The 18,274-nt window shown below is 37.1% G+C and overlaps 2 protein-coding genes across 4 annotated transcripts in view; one reads left to right on the top strand and one right to left on the bottom strand.

Moving 5' to 3' along the window:
• asic4b (acid-sensing (proton-gated) ion channel family member 4b) overlaps positions 1–18,274 on the bottom strand; it is a 750,743-nt gene that overhangs the window by 501,582 nt on the left and 230,887 nt on the right. The window lies entirely within an intron of this gene.
• adam23a (ADAM metallopeptidase domain 23a) overlaps positions 1,262–18,274 on the top strand; it is a 51,269-nt gene continuing 34,256 nt past the window's right edge. For all 3 annotated transcript variants that reach the window (XR_012407687.1, XM_001923227.9, XM_005165851.6), the window contains exons 1-5: positions 1,262–1,488; positions 2,194–2,411; positions 2,928–3,004; positions 17,254–17,317; positions 17,392–17,474. Coding sequence is in view for 2 of the 3 variants with exons in the window: in XM_001923227.9 (XP_001923262.2) it covers positions 1,410–1,488; positions 2,194–2,411; positions 2,928–3,004; positions 17,254–17,317; positions 17,392–17,474 (521 nt within the window). In the remaining variant the exon portion in view is untranslated. The remainder of the gene's footprint in view (positions 1,489–2,193; positions 2,412–2,927; positions 3,005–17,253; positions 17,318–17,391; positions 17,475–18,274) is intronic.

Below are 18,274 nucleotides of genomic sequence, written 5' to 3'. Positions count from 1 at the left end.
GCTGACGCCTCTTATGAATGGAGCATTACTGAAAACTTAAGCCCCGCTCAGATCACACGATTTTTATTGTTGGTCATGAAAGTCACTATGTCTGATTATGCGATTTTGTCTTGATAAAATCTTGACTTGTTGTTGGTAACAAATGTGCCAGACTACACGTTCCTATACGATCAGTCATCTCGTGATGTCTATAAAGAGCGTTATTTCCCAAAGCAGTCACAAATGGAGACCAGAGAAAATTAAACATGCCAGACTTTCTGCGATGGTGTTGTGGGGTGTCGCAGACATTGTATCGGTTGTCGTAAACTATGCCACATTACATGAGAAGAAACGATTGAATCTTGAGTCACGACGCCCATTTGTCATTTACGACTACCCACGACACCCAGCCTACGACATGAAAACCGTGACAAAATTGTGTGATCTGACCAGGGCTTTAGAAGCACAAATTTTGTCTCAGTTACAGCAAAACATATTTCAAAACGTCATATATATTTTGAAAAATGAAAGTGTCTGCATTTTTCATAAGAGAATATTTGAACTTGTACAAGTTATCTTTTTATGTCCACTTTAAGCAATACTCTGCCAAGTTTTCTCTTTAAAAATAAACCAAACTTAATTCTGAGCCTCAAAAAGTGGTTAAATTGTAATAAATTGATTATAACTACTGTGTAATATTAAATAACACTTAACAGAAATGAAATACAAGCATGTTACAGTTCTACAATTACTATGCAAACATCAGCTTTTTCTACCAAAATGTAGTTGTGTGGGTTAAGAAAACGAAATAAACAGCTGAAATATATTAAACATTTTTATAAAAGAAAAACACCAATCCTCTATATGATTGACGTAAAAAATAATGTACAAATGGTGACTGAAAAAAAGGAAGTCAATTATAAATTGGTTAAAAAAAACTGGTGGGTTTGTGCCTGCATGTTTGACGTAGCTTGGTTTTGTTATGACAATTGCATTTATGAGAAAATTATGGCCAAATCTTTTATTTGAGGCTTAGTTGTCTTAATGTATTATAATAACCATTGATGAGTCCATGGTAAATCTCCAATTAGCCGGGATGAGCGTGTTGGCGAGTATACAAAGTGAGGCTGGATGACGCGTCAGCGCAGCAGAAGATGCACTGCGCAATCGCATTGGCTTCCCGTACGGTATGAGCTGCTTGGCCACCGCCTTCCTCCACCCGTGCTGCCACCCCTTCGCCTTCTTCCAAGTCCTCCCCACCCCTCAGCATCCCGACCGTGCTACCCACCCCTCAGTCTCCGATGCTGCATGAAGGATTTCCCCCTCTTCCCGCGGGATACGCACCGAAATCGCTCTCGTAATAATGCACTGCGACGCTCGCTATACATTGACGCGCTAATGACATTTTATTTAGTCTTCAAATATGAATCATGCGTCTGATATTCCATCTGTGTCTGCTCGCTAGCATCATTATTTCCGTGCCATCTTCTATCGCCACATCATCAACGGGTGAGTATAGTGTTTGTCTTGCATAACTTTTGCTATTTACATAATTCACCGCCGTTGACGCTATACGTTAGGTGTTTTTCCAACGCCTTTTGTTGCGGTAGGAAATCCCAGCTAGATACGCAGGTTCTCTAAGCAGAGCAGCCTCCATTACTTAACTGTGTTTACGGCCGTTTATACGTGTCAATCTATGCAGAGGGGGGTGAAAGCTTTTGAAGGCCCCTGTATGGGTTGACAACCCCATTAGTATATAGAGCCGTGTGGGAACATGTTATTAGTGAGGCGCGCTGCATCTTAATTCGATTACCATGACAATAGATTATTATTAGCTGACGTGATGCTCATCTAATGCCTTTACCGTTCAGATATCGCATATCCGAATATACAGCTGATAAAAGTTGAGAAAAATGCATATGGGTGCGTTTTGTCAATAAGTGTCTCTCGTTTCTCTGTTGCCATCGCATGTATCATGTCTCGCCCTCTCACCCACTGTCTTGCATTTGTGATCAGATTTCAGTGTTTTATTTGGTTATCATCCGTAGTGCCTCCGTTCGATACACACAGAGATCTGCATAAGAGAGATCTGTGCGCAGCTTCTCTGCAGCATCACAGGGCTGCAACCGCTGGCACACGTTCATATATAATTGACAGGATCCCTCTCTGAGATGGAGACTGTAAAGCAGTAAACAGTTTCCTCCTGTCCTGCAGTTTCCAGCTCCGTGCAGAATGAGGCTCTCAGGGATCAGCACGTGTCTGAGACCCCGCGAGAGGCGACAGCACCGGACGATTCGACCGAAGGCAAAACAGGAGAGCACCCTGTCACCATCACATATCCCTCCCGGCTCATCTACTACCTGAACGAGGAGTCGGAGAGCACCTTTCATGACCTGGACACTCGGGCGAAGAACCAGGCTGGAGACGGACAGGTGAGAGTGTAAACTGTGACAGCCGCCCTCAACTTTACAAATCTAGCCCTCTCCGCTAACACTCATGCACTAATAATGAGTTATAGAGCGAGTGAGTTGCTTCATTCGACAGCAGCTGGGAATGGTGCAGTGTGCCCAATGCTCAGAGCTGATCCAGGTTCACTGGCCCTCCCTCACAAATCTAACACACTTTTCGCAAAAGAAGCAGTTTTCACTCCCCCCTCCGCTCTCTGTGGCCAACAGACGTTGTGGGATTGCATTGTGCGCACACTTTCACTTTACTTCTGCCAATGCAGTATTTTTGCTGTAAAACAGCACAGCTGTGTGATTTATGATGCTCCTGAGCAGATGTTTTGTCTATAGATGCACTTTGCTTGTTGGGAATATGACTTAATGTGCGAGCAAAACAGCAGTGAAAAGATTTCTTTGAATAACGTTTGTTGGCAGTTTTGACATGGCGACATATGTTTGTTTTGTGAAGTGGTAATGAGTCCCTGTTTATCTCCCCGACCCCAGGATGTCCACCTGGCCCAAGCAAGTTTCCAGCTGGACGCCTTTGGCACCACATTCACTCTGGACCTTACTTTGAACAAGTAAGTGTCTGCGTATGTGTGTGTGTGTACTTTTTTGTGGTTTACGAATTGCATTATAACATGGGTGTGGTCTCATGTCATGAGTCCTCATTATTCAAACCTGAAAAATCATATTTAATCCAGTCTTTTAACTTTCAAAAATTTTACATGTTTCCTGTGAGCATTGGGTTAAAGGTCCCATGAAATTAAAATTAAGTTTTTATGTTAGCATCAGCATTGTTCGTTTTTTTAAGATATCTGTATGCTAGTGTGCTCCAAAACAGTGACGAATTTCATGTTTAAAAAATATAAACTTCTATAGTAGGGGTGCCCAAACTCGTTCTTGTAAGACCGGTGTACTGGAAAGTTTATTTGCAAGCCAATCAAATACACCTGGGCTAGCTAATCAAGCCCTTACTAGACTTTCTAGAAACAACCATGCTGGTGTGTTGAGGCAAGTTGGAGCTAAAGTCTACAGGACACTGGCCTTCCATGCCTGAGTTTGGGCACCCCTGTTCTAAAGCTTGTAGTCTGTCACTTTCACCTAAATGGGTCAACGGTTTTATTCACGTCACCTACTACTATAGTTTTAATATTTTGGTTTCTCATCAAATCATTGCCAATCAAATGCTCTCTAGTATCTGACATGCCCAACCCCTTCAAGACGGTTCTCATTTGCTTTTCATTTGATGAGCTTGAGCTCAACCACTCTCACTGGCAGATTGGTCATAAAACAAATTGCTATTGGTTGTTTTTAAAAAGGGGAGGAGCTACACTATGTACCACCCTCTCTTTGTGTTCTGGTTGAGATCATGTCAAACATCAAATACAAATGCATATTTCAGAGCACTTCATGGGACCTTTAAAGGGTCACCGAAACACATTCTTTGAGATGTTGACAGTCATATATGTGTCCCACACTGCTATAAACACTATTAGGACACATATATTTCACTAAAAAGTGAAAATCTGTTGTTTTTGCGTTAGTTAGAGTAAATCCGTTCTTCCGGTTTGAAAAGAAACTTTGAAGCAATGTCACATCGATGAGATCATTGTGTAAACTCCAGTGTGGGAATTGACTGTTTCGGCCAGTACAATGTGACGTCATTGAGTTTTCAGTATTAATTTATGAGAAAGACTTGGTTTGAACCAAGCAGCACGATATATTGCGAATGAGGTGCAACTTCATTAATATGCATGATATAGCTTCGAATACTGTTTTTACCTGTTACAGCATTCAGAGAGACGCAACGTTGTGTTGCTGACCGTAATTAAAACAAGTGGAAGAAGAAGAAAAGAATTGTTTGGAGACATTGGGCAACAGTGTTCCGTTCTTAAATGTGCCAAAACAAAAGTTTTGTTTCCATTTCCCCGTGATGAAAGATCGCATGTGGACCCACATGTGTGGACTACAGTGGTCTGCTAACACGCAGCAAAGCTTTGTTTGTAAGGAACATTTTATACCCGAGAGGTTTTCGATTCTGGAATGGCAGTTTTTTAGAGTATAAGATACATTTCTCCAATGGAGAGCCCTCATAAACCGCCAAGACAAGTGTGTGTGCTGGTTTTGATCTTTTACAAGGACAGAGATTTATATAATGACTAGGTATGACCTCGGTATTACAAGATTGAGTTGTTTGTCATCCATCCTGTAAGTCAATGTTCTCAAAATATACATTGCAGCATCACCACTTTTCTTAATGTTTGTAATGGTTCATTTAAGGATCCACTTTCTCTAAAGCCTACTCAGCTCCGATTGGTCAGATGGCCTGTCTGTGTTGTGATTGGTCTACTGCTTACAGCTTGTGCCAGAAAACAAATGCCCATTACTTTTTTATCAGAATTTCAGCTCCGACGGCTTCCTCAGCACTTTTAAACACAGTGATGTGAACAATAATGATTTTACTGTAACAAGTGGAGCTGCAGTCTGAGTGTGTGCAGGTAGATTTGCTTTTAGCGTAGTTTTGAAATGTCAGCAGCATGAACCAACGTCTTCCAGGTTTCAGCTGCAACTGCAGTGTTTGGTGGCCAATGTTGTTCAGTGAAGACCACAAGATGGTACTATGCTAATTTGTTACATGGTTGTTTCAACAAATTTGGGTAAAATATGGATAAAACTAACCTTTAGGTTAAAACTGGGTTGGTCCATATTTCTCCACAAATTTTGAGTTTGTGCAGGAAGTATTACAGGAATTACTGATGCCTCATTTAAGGCAGTTATTTTATTAAAAATGTAGACCTTTTACGCTTACTATCCGCTTTATTAAACCTGAAAAGTAATGTCTCTAAAAGATAATCATAGATCGATTTAATTTGTAAAAATTATATCAGTGATGTCAATGTCGAAATGATTGATTTTTGTTTAATGCAAAAAAAAACCTTCAGTAAATACATTTAGTAAATTTCCTACTCTAAATATGTCAAAACTTGTAACGTAGTTTTTCATTTGTAATATGTATTGCTAAAAATTAGTTTGGTCAAATTTAAAAGCAATTTTATCAGAATCAAAGTCCCTTTAAGGCAAGTTATTTCACTCGGTGGCCATCTTTGAAACGCTTCTAGGGCAGTAAGCTCGTGCCCATCCTGTCTGATAGGGAAACATCAAATTCTCCAAAATCTTTTTGCCAACTGTTTGCTTATGAATACATTACATATTTGGAAACATCAATGAGATTAAACAACAGCTGTCTCAAAATTTTCATTTCTAAACATTTGAATCAAACAAAATCAGCATCTTTTCAGGTTGTCCAAGCTAATGCTTATTTATTAAGCTTATTTATGGTCGTGTTACACATTATCATCTTCTGAATAATGTCTCGTCTGATTGCGCTGCTCTTCTGAAGTAATTCACAACTTGGTCTTGATGGTGAATCAAGATGGTGAAATGACATAAACTCTTGAGTTTGAGTAGTTGCTGTCATGTGATGTGTGTTTTGACTTAGGGACGATATGGCGGAAATGCACTCTTGATAATTATTTTCCATATTGAACGATTTCGATGTAAGTTTTTAATGCTTCCAAATTTAAAGAGTACCCCAACAATGACCGAAGCTACAAAAACTAAAAGGTCCATAAAATAAAATAATTTCAGCCGAATAATTTTCGGTGGCTGAAAACTTGGGACATATTTAATATCAACACACTTTTAGATTCCCATTGTTGCACATTTCTGCTGTGTGATCGGCCCTATGATCAATATAGTGTAAAAAAAAAAGTCCAGAGATTATCATATCATTTTATGCAGATTGCAAAACCAAAAAACTTTTGTTTTCAAGTATAGTTGGGTTATTTAAGACAAGCTTTTAAGCTGTATAGGGAGATGTTTCTTGTCTGTGAAGCAAATATTCACTGAGATTCCAGAGAATTTGTTGGCCATAAAAAAAAAAAAAGCATGCGTCTGATCTGAGCTTCTCCTTACCTCCTTCTCTTTACAAAAGGTGGGGCTTTTTTCACCATATTGACTGTTACACTTTTCCTCATTCATAACTGTACGAGTGACATGTCTTGTGTATTCCATAGTTTAGTTTTTTCAATACAATATTTCAAACATTGTTGCACCTCACCAAAATGTTGTCTACTCAAAACAACCCATACCTCACTGAGTATGTTTACATGGACACCAATAATCTACCATGTAAAAACAGCGATTTTTGATTAGTTTATTCCGATTGAGGTCATAATCAAACTAAACAGAATCCATATTAAGACATGTGGAGTATGCCAATTTTAGTCACATTATTGAAGTGCATGGCATTTCTCTGTGGAGTTTGCATGTTCTCCCTGCGTTCGCGTGGGTTTCCTCCGGGTGCTCCGGTTTCCCCCCCACAGTCCAAAGACATGCAGTACAGGTGAATTGGCTTGGCTAAATTGTCTGTAGTGTATGAGTGTGTGTGTGTGTGTGTGTGTGAATGTGTGTGTGGATGTTTCCCAGAGATGGGTTGTGGCTGGAAGGGCATCCGCTGCGTAAAAACTTGCTGGATAAGTTGGCGGTTCATTCCGCTGTGGCAACCCCGGATTAATAAAGGGACTAAGCCGTAAAAAAGAAAATGAATGAGTTGAAGTCAAGTGTGCCGCAAGCCTGCGTTTGAGTGAAGGTCTCGGCCGTTAGATCTCCCCCTGGGGGCTGGCTGCAGTACAAGTCATAAAGCCCGCCTCCTCCGTGTTAATGAAGGAGACTTGAGCCCAAATAAAAAAAATTATTACACTTGCAATAAAATGTCCCGAAAGATGGTTCTGGTCGATTAAGGCACTGGTTATTGTGCTGAAATAGGTGCAGATCTTCATTTTTGTAAACAGTTTGTTTTTAGCAGTAATTTAATGCTGGGCGTGTCATCATGATTGACAGCTGTGATTGACAGTTTCTCAAAGCAGACCGTCTGAGCTTCGGCTGGAGACTGAAGTGTTATTATTCGATTTCTGTGTTATTTTACCATGACAAAATGAGTTCAGCAGTAAACTATAGTTTCTGACATACATGATCCTGGTGGAACACTGTTTATTCGCTAAGTTCAGGGCTTTTTTCGGGCTTTATTAGTTTGCTGATACACGCCTAACCACCCAGATAGCAAAACACAGTTCCGGCTAGATTCTCGCCTGCCGGAGACTTATCCCTTAGAGCTCAGACTGACTACCTCTGCTGGACCTACTCCGGATGCCTGGACTCACTACCCGATTCCAGCCCGAGTCAATCGAGCCAGATGCGGTGGCCGAGCGAGCCGGCACTGCCGCATGCGAGCCGGAATCAGCCTGCGACGCCGCGAGTAGGTTATGCGCTGCAGCCCGGAGCTGGCGCGATTGAATATATAAAACCCTCATATTTGTTAACATTATTACATCCATTTGTGTTGATATGACAGCAAACGCATGCTGATAAGTTCGGGGGGCGTGGTTGATTTTACATAAAGCGTTTGGTTGAAAGCTCGACTCCGCTCATTATCGCGGCTCCTCCTCTGGCTCCATCAGACAATCCTTCTGCGCATGTCAAGGCTCCAATTTCAGCAGTCTTTTGCGACAGTTTGTGCCCGTCAAGCAGGCGTTTTGCCCTCAAGGCGTTCAATGGGAAAAAGGGCTGTCGCGTCGTCCATATTTTTTACAGTCATTGACTGAAGTGCAGGACAGACATGTAAACACAGCAATCAAACTATTACGGTCATGTAGGATTTTCGCCACATTTTGCTACAGGGTGGTCTATATGCACACGGCCGTTTGACACTATTCTCTGCACCTACCAAGTCAGGACCACAGACACCTGCATCGCATAGTGCAGAGAGGTATTTTCCCCCCATATGACGTGCGGTATCAAATTCCATTAAAGCACTTCATGCTAACATCCAATATCTCGTTTGTCATGGGGGGCATGCATGAAATGTTCCTGAATTAATGTGAAGATGTCGACAAATTAAAAATGAAACACCCAAAATTACATGAAACTCTGGAGGAAATGTGGATAGCTCAGTAAAGCAATAACACTAATCGAATTATGTGATATAACATGTAAAAGGGGATCATGAAAAGGACATTCAAAAAGGAACTCATGTAAACCATATTATTGTCTTATTCAGATTAAGGCAAATAATTCCATTACTGATGTCCATGTAAACATAGTCACTTTAAATCTTATTTATTCAGCTTTCAGATATAAATAAATCCAAATTTCCCCAAAAAAGTTTGTTCCAGGGTCACATATAAATCTGCAGTTTCCACTTATTTTGCATTTAGACATTCCTAAATGTCCTTGGGAGAGAATTTCATCAGGCATTTTTGTGTTGCTGTGCCAATTGCCTGTTCATTTCTCTTCTTTATTCCCATTTATTGTCTGTCTTCATGTTTAGATTCAGGATACTAACTAAAAAGTTAAAAACAAGGAATACTGGTTATTAACTGTGTGTAAAAACTGCACGAAGGCTTCATTAAGTCAGCATTATGGCTATCAGCATATGAGGTTAGGTGTTTTATTTGTGATCAAGAGCCACCCTGGTAATTGCATTTGCATTTATTCATTTAGCAGATGCTTTTATCAAAGCCGCCGACAAATCAGGAACATCACAAGCAATTTGTTATAGACCCAACATTATTCATAGTATTCAAAGTAGAAACAGCTGGAGCTGAGGTAAAACGCAGACAAGGAGAGAAAGGATTTTCTTGTAGTGTCTTTGGAGTGCTTAAACGCGTGTGGAAGAGGTTTGTCTGAATGTTGGGATTGTTGGCTGATTACATTAAAGACAATTCTCCTGTATCTTTACAAAAATTTCACACAAAAAAATTGTTACACTATTAAATGAGATATATTTATATTTTTGATTTATTTAAAGATCAGAAGCATGAGTAATTTTCCAAATTATACCCAGTAATAGTCAAAGGCAGAAAATCTCAGAACTCTGCAGTCTCTAATTGACTATCTTGAGGATATTAAATGTTGGATGGCAAAAAGCCTCCTTCAACTTGATGACTTACAAAACTGAGGTGATTCTTTTTGCCCCCTCAAAAACAAGAATGTCTTATATTGGGGGCTTGGGAAGTCTTACACCATATATTAAATCTCAAGTTTAAAAAAAATCTAGGAGTTATCTTTGATTCTGAGCTTTGTAAAAACAAATTAGTTCTGTCGTTAGTAATAGTTATTATCAGCTAAGGATCATCTCCATACTTAAATCCATACTTTCCTTTCAAGAACTGAAAAAAGTCATACATGCTTTATTACATCTCGCCTAGACTATTATAATTATATATTGGTCTCCCTCAATCTTGCAGTTGGTTCAAAAGGCGACAGCTAGACGTTTAAAGAGCCCCTATTTTGCAATGAAAATGGTCATATTTTGGTTTTGGGGGGTCTCCAACAACAGGCTGATATGCATGCAAGGTCAAAAAACACTTTCGTTGTCTTATAATATGCATTTATTTTTACCTGATTATCCCAGCTACTCCTATATGATTTGTTCAGCAATACATTTGTTCCCAAACCCCTCCTTAGCGCGAAGCTAATCTGCGCTGATTGGTCTGATGACCCAGTCTGTTGTCGACTGGGTTTAACACGAGAAATACCCACCACGGATATGAAGTATAGCAGCCAGAGAGTATGTGAGAGCCCAATGCAGGAATGCAATGCAGTTAAACACCAGCATATTAATCTACTCTTAACCCCAAGTAATAACAACGACACACATTCAGTATTAATCCACACAGTGGCAAAAGTTGAACTATTTTGAAAACTGACAGCGCTGCGTGTGTGAGGAACAAACGGCATAGGATCACTAGTTCAGAAGTGCACTTAAATCGGTAAAGGAAGAAGCATGCTTCGCGTTTTCAACGTGGTTTTGGACACAATATGTGAATAGCCCATAAAGATTTAACCTGAGAGATACAGTACATGCACTTATCTGTAAAAGATAAGTGAATACAAGCCGTGCGGGGTGATTACAACCTATAACACACAATTAAACACATATTTTGCAAACTACACAAAACGAGGAAACAATTTTAATACTTAACACTTACATGTTATGATCCAGAGGAAGAAGAAACTGGTCCACATGAACTGCAACAGTTACTGACAAAAACCCTGTCAAAGTCTGAAAAAGTCCTAAACATAATAGTTTCTTAAGACCCAATTTTATTCTAGTGCCTTCCCAGGCTTTTAATCTTTATTGTGCATTGTTGTTGTCATAATATTATTCTTATTATTACTTTTATTGTTATTTTACTCTGTTTTAGAATGTGTGTTTTGGTTGGTCAGAACTGTAGTCAGTGCCAAACTGAAGTTAAATGTGCTTTATAAATAAGCTTTATTTATTTACTTACTTAGAGATTAAAAACAAAGTCGTGTCGTTAACAGAGGAAGGAATTTCACAGTATTTTCTATAATGTTTTTGTCTTCTGGAGAAAGTCTTATTTGTTTGATTTTGGCTAGAATGAAGCAGTTTTTAATTTGTTAACTTCATCTATTTAACCATTTTAAGGTCAATATTATTAGCCCCCTTAAGCATTTTTCGTGATTGTCCACAGAACAAACCATCGTTATATATATATAATGACTTTTCTAATTACCCTAATAAACCTAGTTAAGCAGTTATTAGACATTAGTTATTAAAACTATTATGCTTAGAAATGTGTTGAAAAAAAATCTTCGTTTCGTTCAACAAAAATTGGGGGAATAATATACATGGCGGCTAATAATTCTGTCTTCAACTGTATATTGTAAAATGTCTCATCATTTTTAGTGTTTTTATCCTGTCTAATGTGTTTTCCTGACTTTTATTATTATATTTAGATCACTTTTAGTCATAAGAATGATTATTGCCTGCTACTTTCTTTAAGTGAGATGAATTGTGTTTGTGAGTGTCCATTTTTGCAAGATTAAATGCATTTGGCTGATTAATTGCTGCTTTTGACAGTTATAAAAATAGGACCAGCTGCAAAAGCAAAAAGTGTTTGTGATCGTGGGATTAAAGAACCCAAGATTTCTTCATTTTCTTTTTCAGTTTTTTCTTTCTTCATCTTCTTCTTCTTCAAAAATGTAACTGAATTCAGCTGGTAGTGCTGTTGTTACTTTTGTCATACAATATTCAAAAACATTTCGAATGCACATTTAATGTATTTATATTTAATGTATTTGCTTCTTGGAAAATGTTCTTCATATGTTAAATATGCTGTATGTAAGTGTTTGACTCTTCTAAAGCTCAAAAATATCATGTTTGCAGATATTGAAGAATCATGCCAAGTGAACATTCTTGTTTATCTGAACAGCAATGCTAAACTCAGTTATTCTGCTTTGAAAATGTGTTTTCCGTGCCGGAATTCTGTCTTTGTTTTGGTTAATTTAACCTGCCCGATGCCAGTTTAGCCAATTATTTTACAGCTCTCAAGGTTACCTTGTTGGAAAACCACGTATTTCATTCATTCAGTTAGTCAGAAAGGCTCTGAAAGCATGCACTCATGACCGAAATGCAGCCTTTGGTGGACAGTAGTAAACTCCAAAATGAGGGACAGATTCAGAGCTCCACATGAGGTTATTAATTAGCAAATGTTATAAGTATTAGGAACGTAAACATTAGGTGAACAGGTTACATTGTAACTCTGTGTCCTAACAACACGCTTCGTGACGAGATCACAGTGATGAGCAATTTGGCTGTTTGCACCAAATGAAACACGACATTCAGAAGCATAGAATATGCACTCACTCATAAAATGGTAAGATTAGCATCTATATTTAATACATATTAGCCCTCTTTAACATTATTAAATGTAGATGCTGAATAACTGAAACGTGTTTAGTTCTAAAGTTCAATTTTAAACAGTTTTTTTTCAAGATCTGAGGTGAACTATCTGCTGCTGCTTTCAGTTAATGGCAATTAATATCATGTAAAACGGCGTTCAAACTCACATTGTTAGCATTTAACACTGAATAAAGCACATGAGGTGTACCTGATGTGATCATTGTCAGTTGTCTGTTGTTCAGCTGAGAGAAATAGAAGCCGTTTCTAATATATCGATTGGAGGTGTTGGTTTGGACAAAAACTTCTGGAAAATATGGAAACTTATGAAAAATGTTCCCACTGTCCTACTATTGCTTTTATTTCGAACACGGTTTAAATCATTCGCTCCTGTCCTCAATCTGGCAACCTGCGCTTGCATTTGTTTTGATTTAGAAATGCAATATCTACAGTAGTTGAAACACTGGGCGTCAAACGTACACACTGCACATTAAATGATTTTTGGCATAAAATAAAAAAAATGATAATTGCTACCCATTTATTGTTTATCTGTGCAACGTAAGACATAAGGTTTTGTGATCAGGGTCATATACAGTTGAAGTCAAAAGTATTCGCCCTCCTGTGAATTTTTTTTTCTGTCAAATATTTTCCAAATGATGTTTAACAGAGCACGGAAATTTTCACTGTATGTCTAAATATAATTTTTACTTCTGGAGAAAGTCTCATTTGTTTTAGATAGATTAAAATAAGTTTTTAATTTATAAAAAATGTAAGGTCAATTTTATTTGACCCCTTAAGCAATATTTTTTTCCGATTGGCCTCAGAACAAACCATCATTATACAATGAATTGCCTAATTAACCTAGATAAGCCTTTAAATTGCACTTTAAGCTGAATACTAGGGTGTTCAAAAATATCTAATAAAATATTATTTATCGCAAAGATAAAAGAAATCAGTATTTGGAAATGAGTTATTAAAACTATAATGTTTAGAAACGTGTTTAAAAAATCTTCTCTCTGTCAAACAAAAATATTTCTAATAGTTCAGGAGGGCTAATAATTCTGATTTTTTTTTAACTGGGGTAACTACAAAAGAATACAAATAAATAAAGCAAAAGGATTTGGTACGTTTTTAATACCATATGATGAAAAGTAACACAAAAACAGTGCTTTATTGAACAAATTGTAGCTCTGGTCTTAAATAAATTCAATTATAATTAAGATTTTCCAGAGGGATCTCAGCTGTAAACGGTATAGGGAGCTCTACTGTTTGCACATTACTGTAACATGAAAGGCTATAAATAATAGTGGAATGCAAATATCATATTAAAATAATAATGGTTTTTAGATATAATAATCAACATTAAAATAATTCAAACCTGTAAACATTAAAGCCTAAATGTGATTATGAAATAAAGTATCTACTAATATCGATTAAAATAATTTATATGGTGGCTTTTTAACTTTCTAACTAACATATTCAATAATAAAACCAGTACAAAACTGTTTAAAACTTCCTGAATGCATGGACTAATAATTAATGATAGAAATTCTCTTCTATAGAGTTCATTTCACTTTTCACTAAGCTGTTATTCCAGACAAGTTATGCCACGGAAATGCATAAATTGCCTAAGGTAAATCTACTTAACATTGTTTACAAGCTGACTTATTGATGTCTCTCTGCTGAAACACTGATTGATCAATTACATGAGGTTAGATGTTTGTTTTTGCTTATTTCTGGCCATAACTAGTAGTAAAGACAAGGTTGTAAGTCTGATGCTTCTGTATAACAATTTACATTCAATATAGCATCAAAAAAAGATGACATTTTTGGAGAATTTCTGATAAATGGACTGAATTTATAAGATGAGACTTATCAGCTTGCTGTTTTGTGTCAGCAATAAAATACCAATCTTTGTTCGACAATGGGAAATAGCATAGTGTAATATCTATAAAAACTATATTAATATAATTTTTCTCCTCTGTATATTTTTTTCAATAATGTATTAATTAAAACATCAACGTATTGTTTTAATAACTCATTTATAATTACTGATTTATTTTATCTTTACCATGATGACAGTAAATAATATTTTACTAGATACCTTACAAGATGCTGGTATTTAGCTCAAAGGCCAATTTAGCAAAAGATCAAAGGCTTAACTAGGTTAATTAGGCAGGTTAGGGTAATTAGGCAAGCCAAGAATAATGATGGTTTGTTCTGTAGTCTATCGAATCAAATATTGCCTAAGGGGGCTAATAATATTGACCTTAAAATGGTTTTAAAAAATTAAAAACTATAATATAATGTTCTGTCATGCTTCTTTGAGTCGCTCGTTTGAAATAATCTGACACGCTCGTTTGAAATAATCTGGATGCAAATTATATATTATAAATGAAACTATAGAACAACAAACAAGCAAAACAAACAAATGTCTAGAGAAAAATAACGACGATAAAGCACTAAAGACATAATCACAACAAAACTTTAACATAAATAATCAATATGTAAATAATGCAAAACAAAACCATAAGGTTAATGAGTCAAAGAGATGGCAGGTATTAGTATGGGGACATCCGAATAGCCACACCATCCTAGGGAAGCTAGCACACAACTCTTATTTATATGGATTGAACCAATTGGTGATCTTCCAATCAGGATCTGCCATGTAATCGGCCACATACAGTCAGAATTATTATTTGAATATTTTTTCTCTTTTAAATATCCCAAAGGATGTTTGACAAAGCAAGAAAATTTTCACAGTATGTCTGATAATATTTTTTCTTCTGGAGAAAATCTTATTTGTTTTATTATGGCCAGAATAAAAGCAGTTTTAAATTTTTTTAAAACCATTTTAAGGTCAAAGTTATTCGCCCCTTTAGTTATATATATTTTTTTAGTCTATAGAACAGAATACTACTAATACAATAACTTGCCTAATTACCCAAACCTGCCTAGTTAACCTAATTAGGCTGGCTTGTGTAGCAAGCCACACTATTGTTATCCTATTTTTCTTCTAAGACTAAAAATTAAACTCCATCTCCTCCTAGAGCTTTCGAGCTATGACCACCAAACTCACACCAGACCTCCAAACTGGTCTGACTCGGGTTGCTATATCTTTTCGGACTGATCTGACTTTCGGTTTTCTAAAAAACGTCCCGGGACCGTCGGAAAAATCCCATTGACTTGACATTGCACCAAACTTTGTGACCTCATAACTCTGCATCAGACTGTCCTACAGACTTCTAGCTGGGCTCATTTAACTCAGACTACCTAACTGCCAATAACTGATGAGCGTTTAACTTTCTGGCCGTTATATAAACTGCCATTATAGAGGTTCAGATTGATATTGCCATGCTGCAGTGTGATAGAGACATGGGTGTTGCTTTTAACTGTTCATACTGGCAAGAAGCTTTGATACATCATCAGTCAAAGCTGTCAATCAACTCCATAGCAACAAAACAGACTAACCTAGCAACGATATAACAGCAGCTATATCTCAGTATCAGAATATCGTAGAGAAGCCGGGGTTGGCTTGTTTGACTCATGCTAACACACTATCTATCTATCTATCTATCTATCTATCTATCTATCTATCTATCTATCTATCTATCTATCTATCTATCTATCTATCTATCTATCTATCTGTCTGTCTGTCTGTCTGTCTGTCTGTCTGTCTGTCTGTCTGTCTGTCTGTCTATCTATCTATCTATCATGCTAGTAATATGTTAATTCATGCTAGTAACATGCTAATTCGTACTAGAATCATGCTAGTAACAAGCTAATTCATGCTAGAATCATGCTAGTAACATGCTAATTCATACTAGAATCATGCTAGTAACATGCTAATTTATGCTAGAATCATGCTAGTTACATGCTAATTCATACTAGAATCATGCTAGTAACATGCTAATTTAGGCTAGAATCATGCTAGTAACATGGTAATCTATCTATCTATCTATTATCTATCTGTCTATCTATCTATCTATCTATCTATCTATCTATCTATCTATCTATCTATCTATCTATCTATCTATCTATCTATCTATCTATCTATCTGTCTGTCTGTCTGTCTGTCTGTCTGTCTGTCTGTCTGTCTGTCTGTCTGTCTGTCTGTCTGTCTGTCTATCTTTTCATACTTTTTAAAACTGTTTAAACTAAATAAACTATTACCATCAGGCGTTCACAAGCCAGCCTCAAAGTTTGTCCTCAAACTTTAAGAATCTAGTTAACCTTGTTAAGCCTTTAAATGTCAGTTTAAGCTGTATAGAAGTGTCCTGAAAAATATCTAGTAAAATATTATGTACTGTCATCAGGGCAAAGATAAAATAAATCAGTTATTAGAAATGAGTTATTAAAACTATTATGTTTAGATCATTAAACATAATAACAGAAATGGGGGGGGGGGGGGGTAATAATTCTGACTTCAACTGTATATAACTGAAAGAAATCTACTGAACATTTGTCATAGGACTACATGTACTTACTCTGTATGCTTTAAAGGGTTAGTTTACCCAAAAATTAAAATTAGCCCATGGTTTAACTCCCTCATCACATTCTAGGTGTATATGGCTTTCTTCTTTCAGATGAATCCAGTCTTGAGTTATATAAAACTTATTAATAAAAATCTTCTGCCTTGTTCAGGATTTACAATGGTGCATGGAGCACATCTATTCCAAATAAAAATTGATGAATGATGCATTTTTGCAAAGAAAATATACATATTTAAAACTTCATAAACAATTTTATGTAACTTCCATGAGAATCTGCTGTTCTTCATTTGAGGTGCATATTTGTGGTGCATCTACCTCTTTTTAAATCAGGGGTTCATTTGAATTTTTGTGTGAACAAGGCCTTTAACAATCCTGATGACGTGGTGCAGCTTGGGATCCGCCACCGTCCCACAGCTGGAACTGCTGATACAAAGGAGAGTGTTCTCCCACTGCGCGCAACTCAATCTCAGTGGTGCATTGGATTTGGGGCGCTAACTTTATCTTTGAGCTGTTGGATAATTAATGCAAGACTGCCCTTTGAAATCTGTCTCTCGCCCTTTTATTTCAGTGATCTACTGTCTTCAGATTACATCGAGATCCACTATGAGAACGACAAGCCAGTTCTATCCAGGGTAAGACACAGAGAGCAGCACACTAATATCTGAAAATAACTACATCATGCAATGCTGAATGTGCGTTTGTTTAGGGAGGGGAGCACTGCTATTACCACGGCCATGTGAGAGGAAAAGAAGACTCCCGTGCAGCCTTATCCACCTGCAACGGGCTTCAGTAAGCAACCTTGATTTTATTTAAATACAGTACTGTCTAAAAGTCTTAGACCCCCAGTTACATTTGTTGTTTTAGTGAGGGTGTAATGACATTATATATTACTTCTCAATCTCTTGATTAAAATACATCTAGAAAATACAGGTTCTAGTTGAATTTTTTGGGTCTAATTGTTTGAGACATATGAAAGAAAGAGTTAGAGAAAGATGGAAACGTAAAATACTACGTTTAAGTCTTGGTTTGATTTGCATTTTTGCCAGAGCTGTTGTCATTATTGCCTGAATTGATGGGATTGTGATGGCTGAAAAGGACAGACAGGTTATAATACGTCATGTAATTCATACAAAAAAAAGCACCTAATTTGTAATAGTTTTATTTTTCAGCATGATAATGATCCCAAACACATTGCTAATGTATTGAAATCCTCGTGTTTAGAGAGAAAAACAGTTGATGAATCCAAGACGATCAAATGAAATGGCCTCCACAGAGTCCAGACCTGAATATTATATACAGTATAGGCAATATTATCGGCTGTATGAGATTTACCTGGATAGAAATAAAAGATAGAACATAAAAATGCTGAAATATGCTTGATATTAAGTGAAGTTTATTCATAAACTAATTTCGAGAGGATCACGTGCTTATGATTTATCACGGCCGGTCTCGCATTTGCTAATCTCTATCTTCCAATCATATGAGCCCTAAGCTACTATAAATAGTTTTTAGTTCACTTTATCTTCGTTTGGAAGAAACCCCCCTCCTCCCCTATTCTCCTCCTTTACCTCTGATTGGGCGGCACGGCG

This window comes from Danio rerio, chromosome 6 (assembly GCF_049306965.1).
Source record: "Danio rerio strain Tuebingen ecotype United States chromosome 6, GRCz12tu, whole genome shotgun sequence".
Classification (NCBI taxonomy): domain Eukaryota; kingdom Metazoa; phylum Chordata; class Actinopteri; order Cypriniformes; family Danionidae; genus Danio; species Danio rerio.
This window is presented reverse-complemented; position numbering and strand designations above follow the sequence as displayed.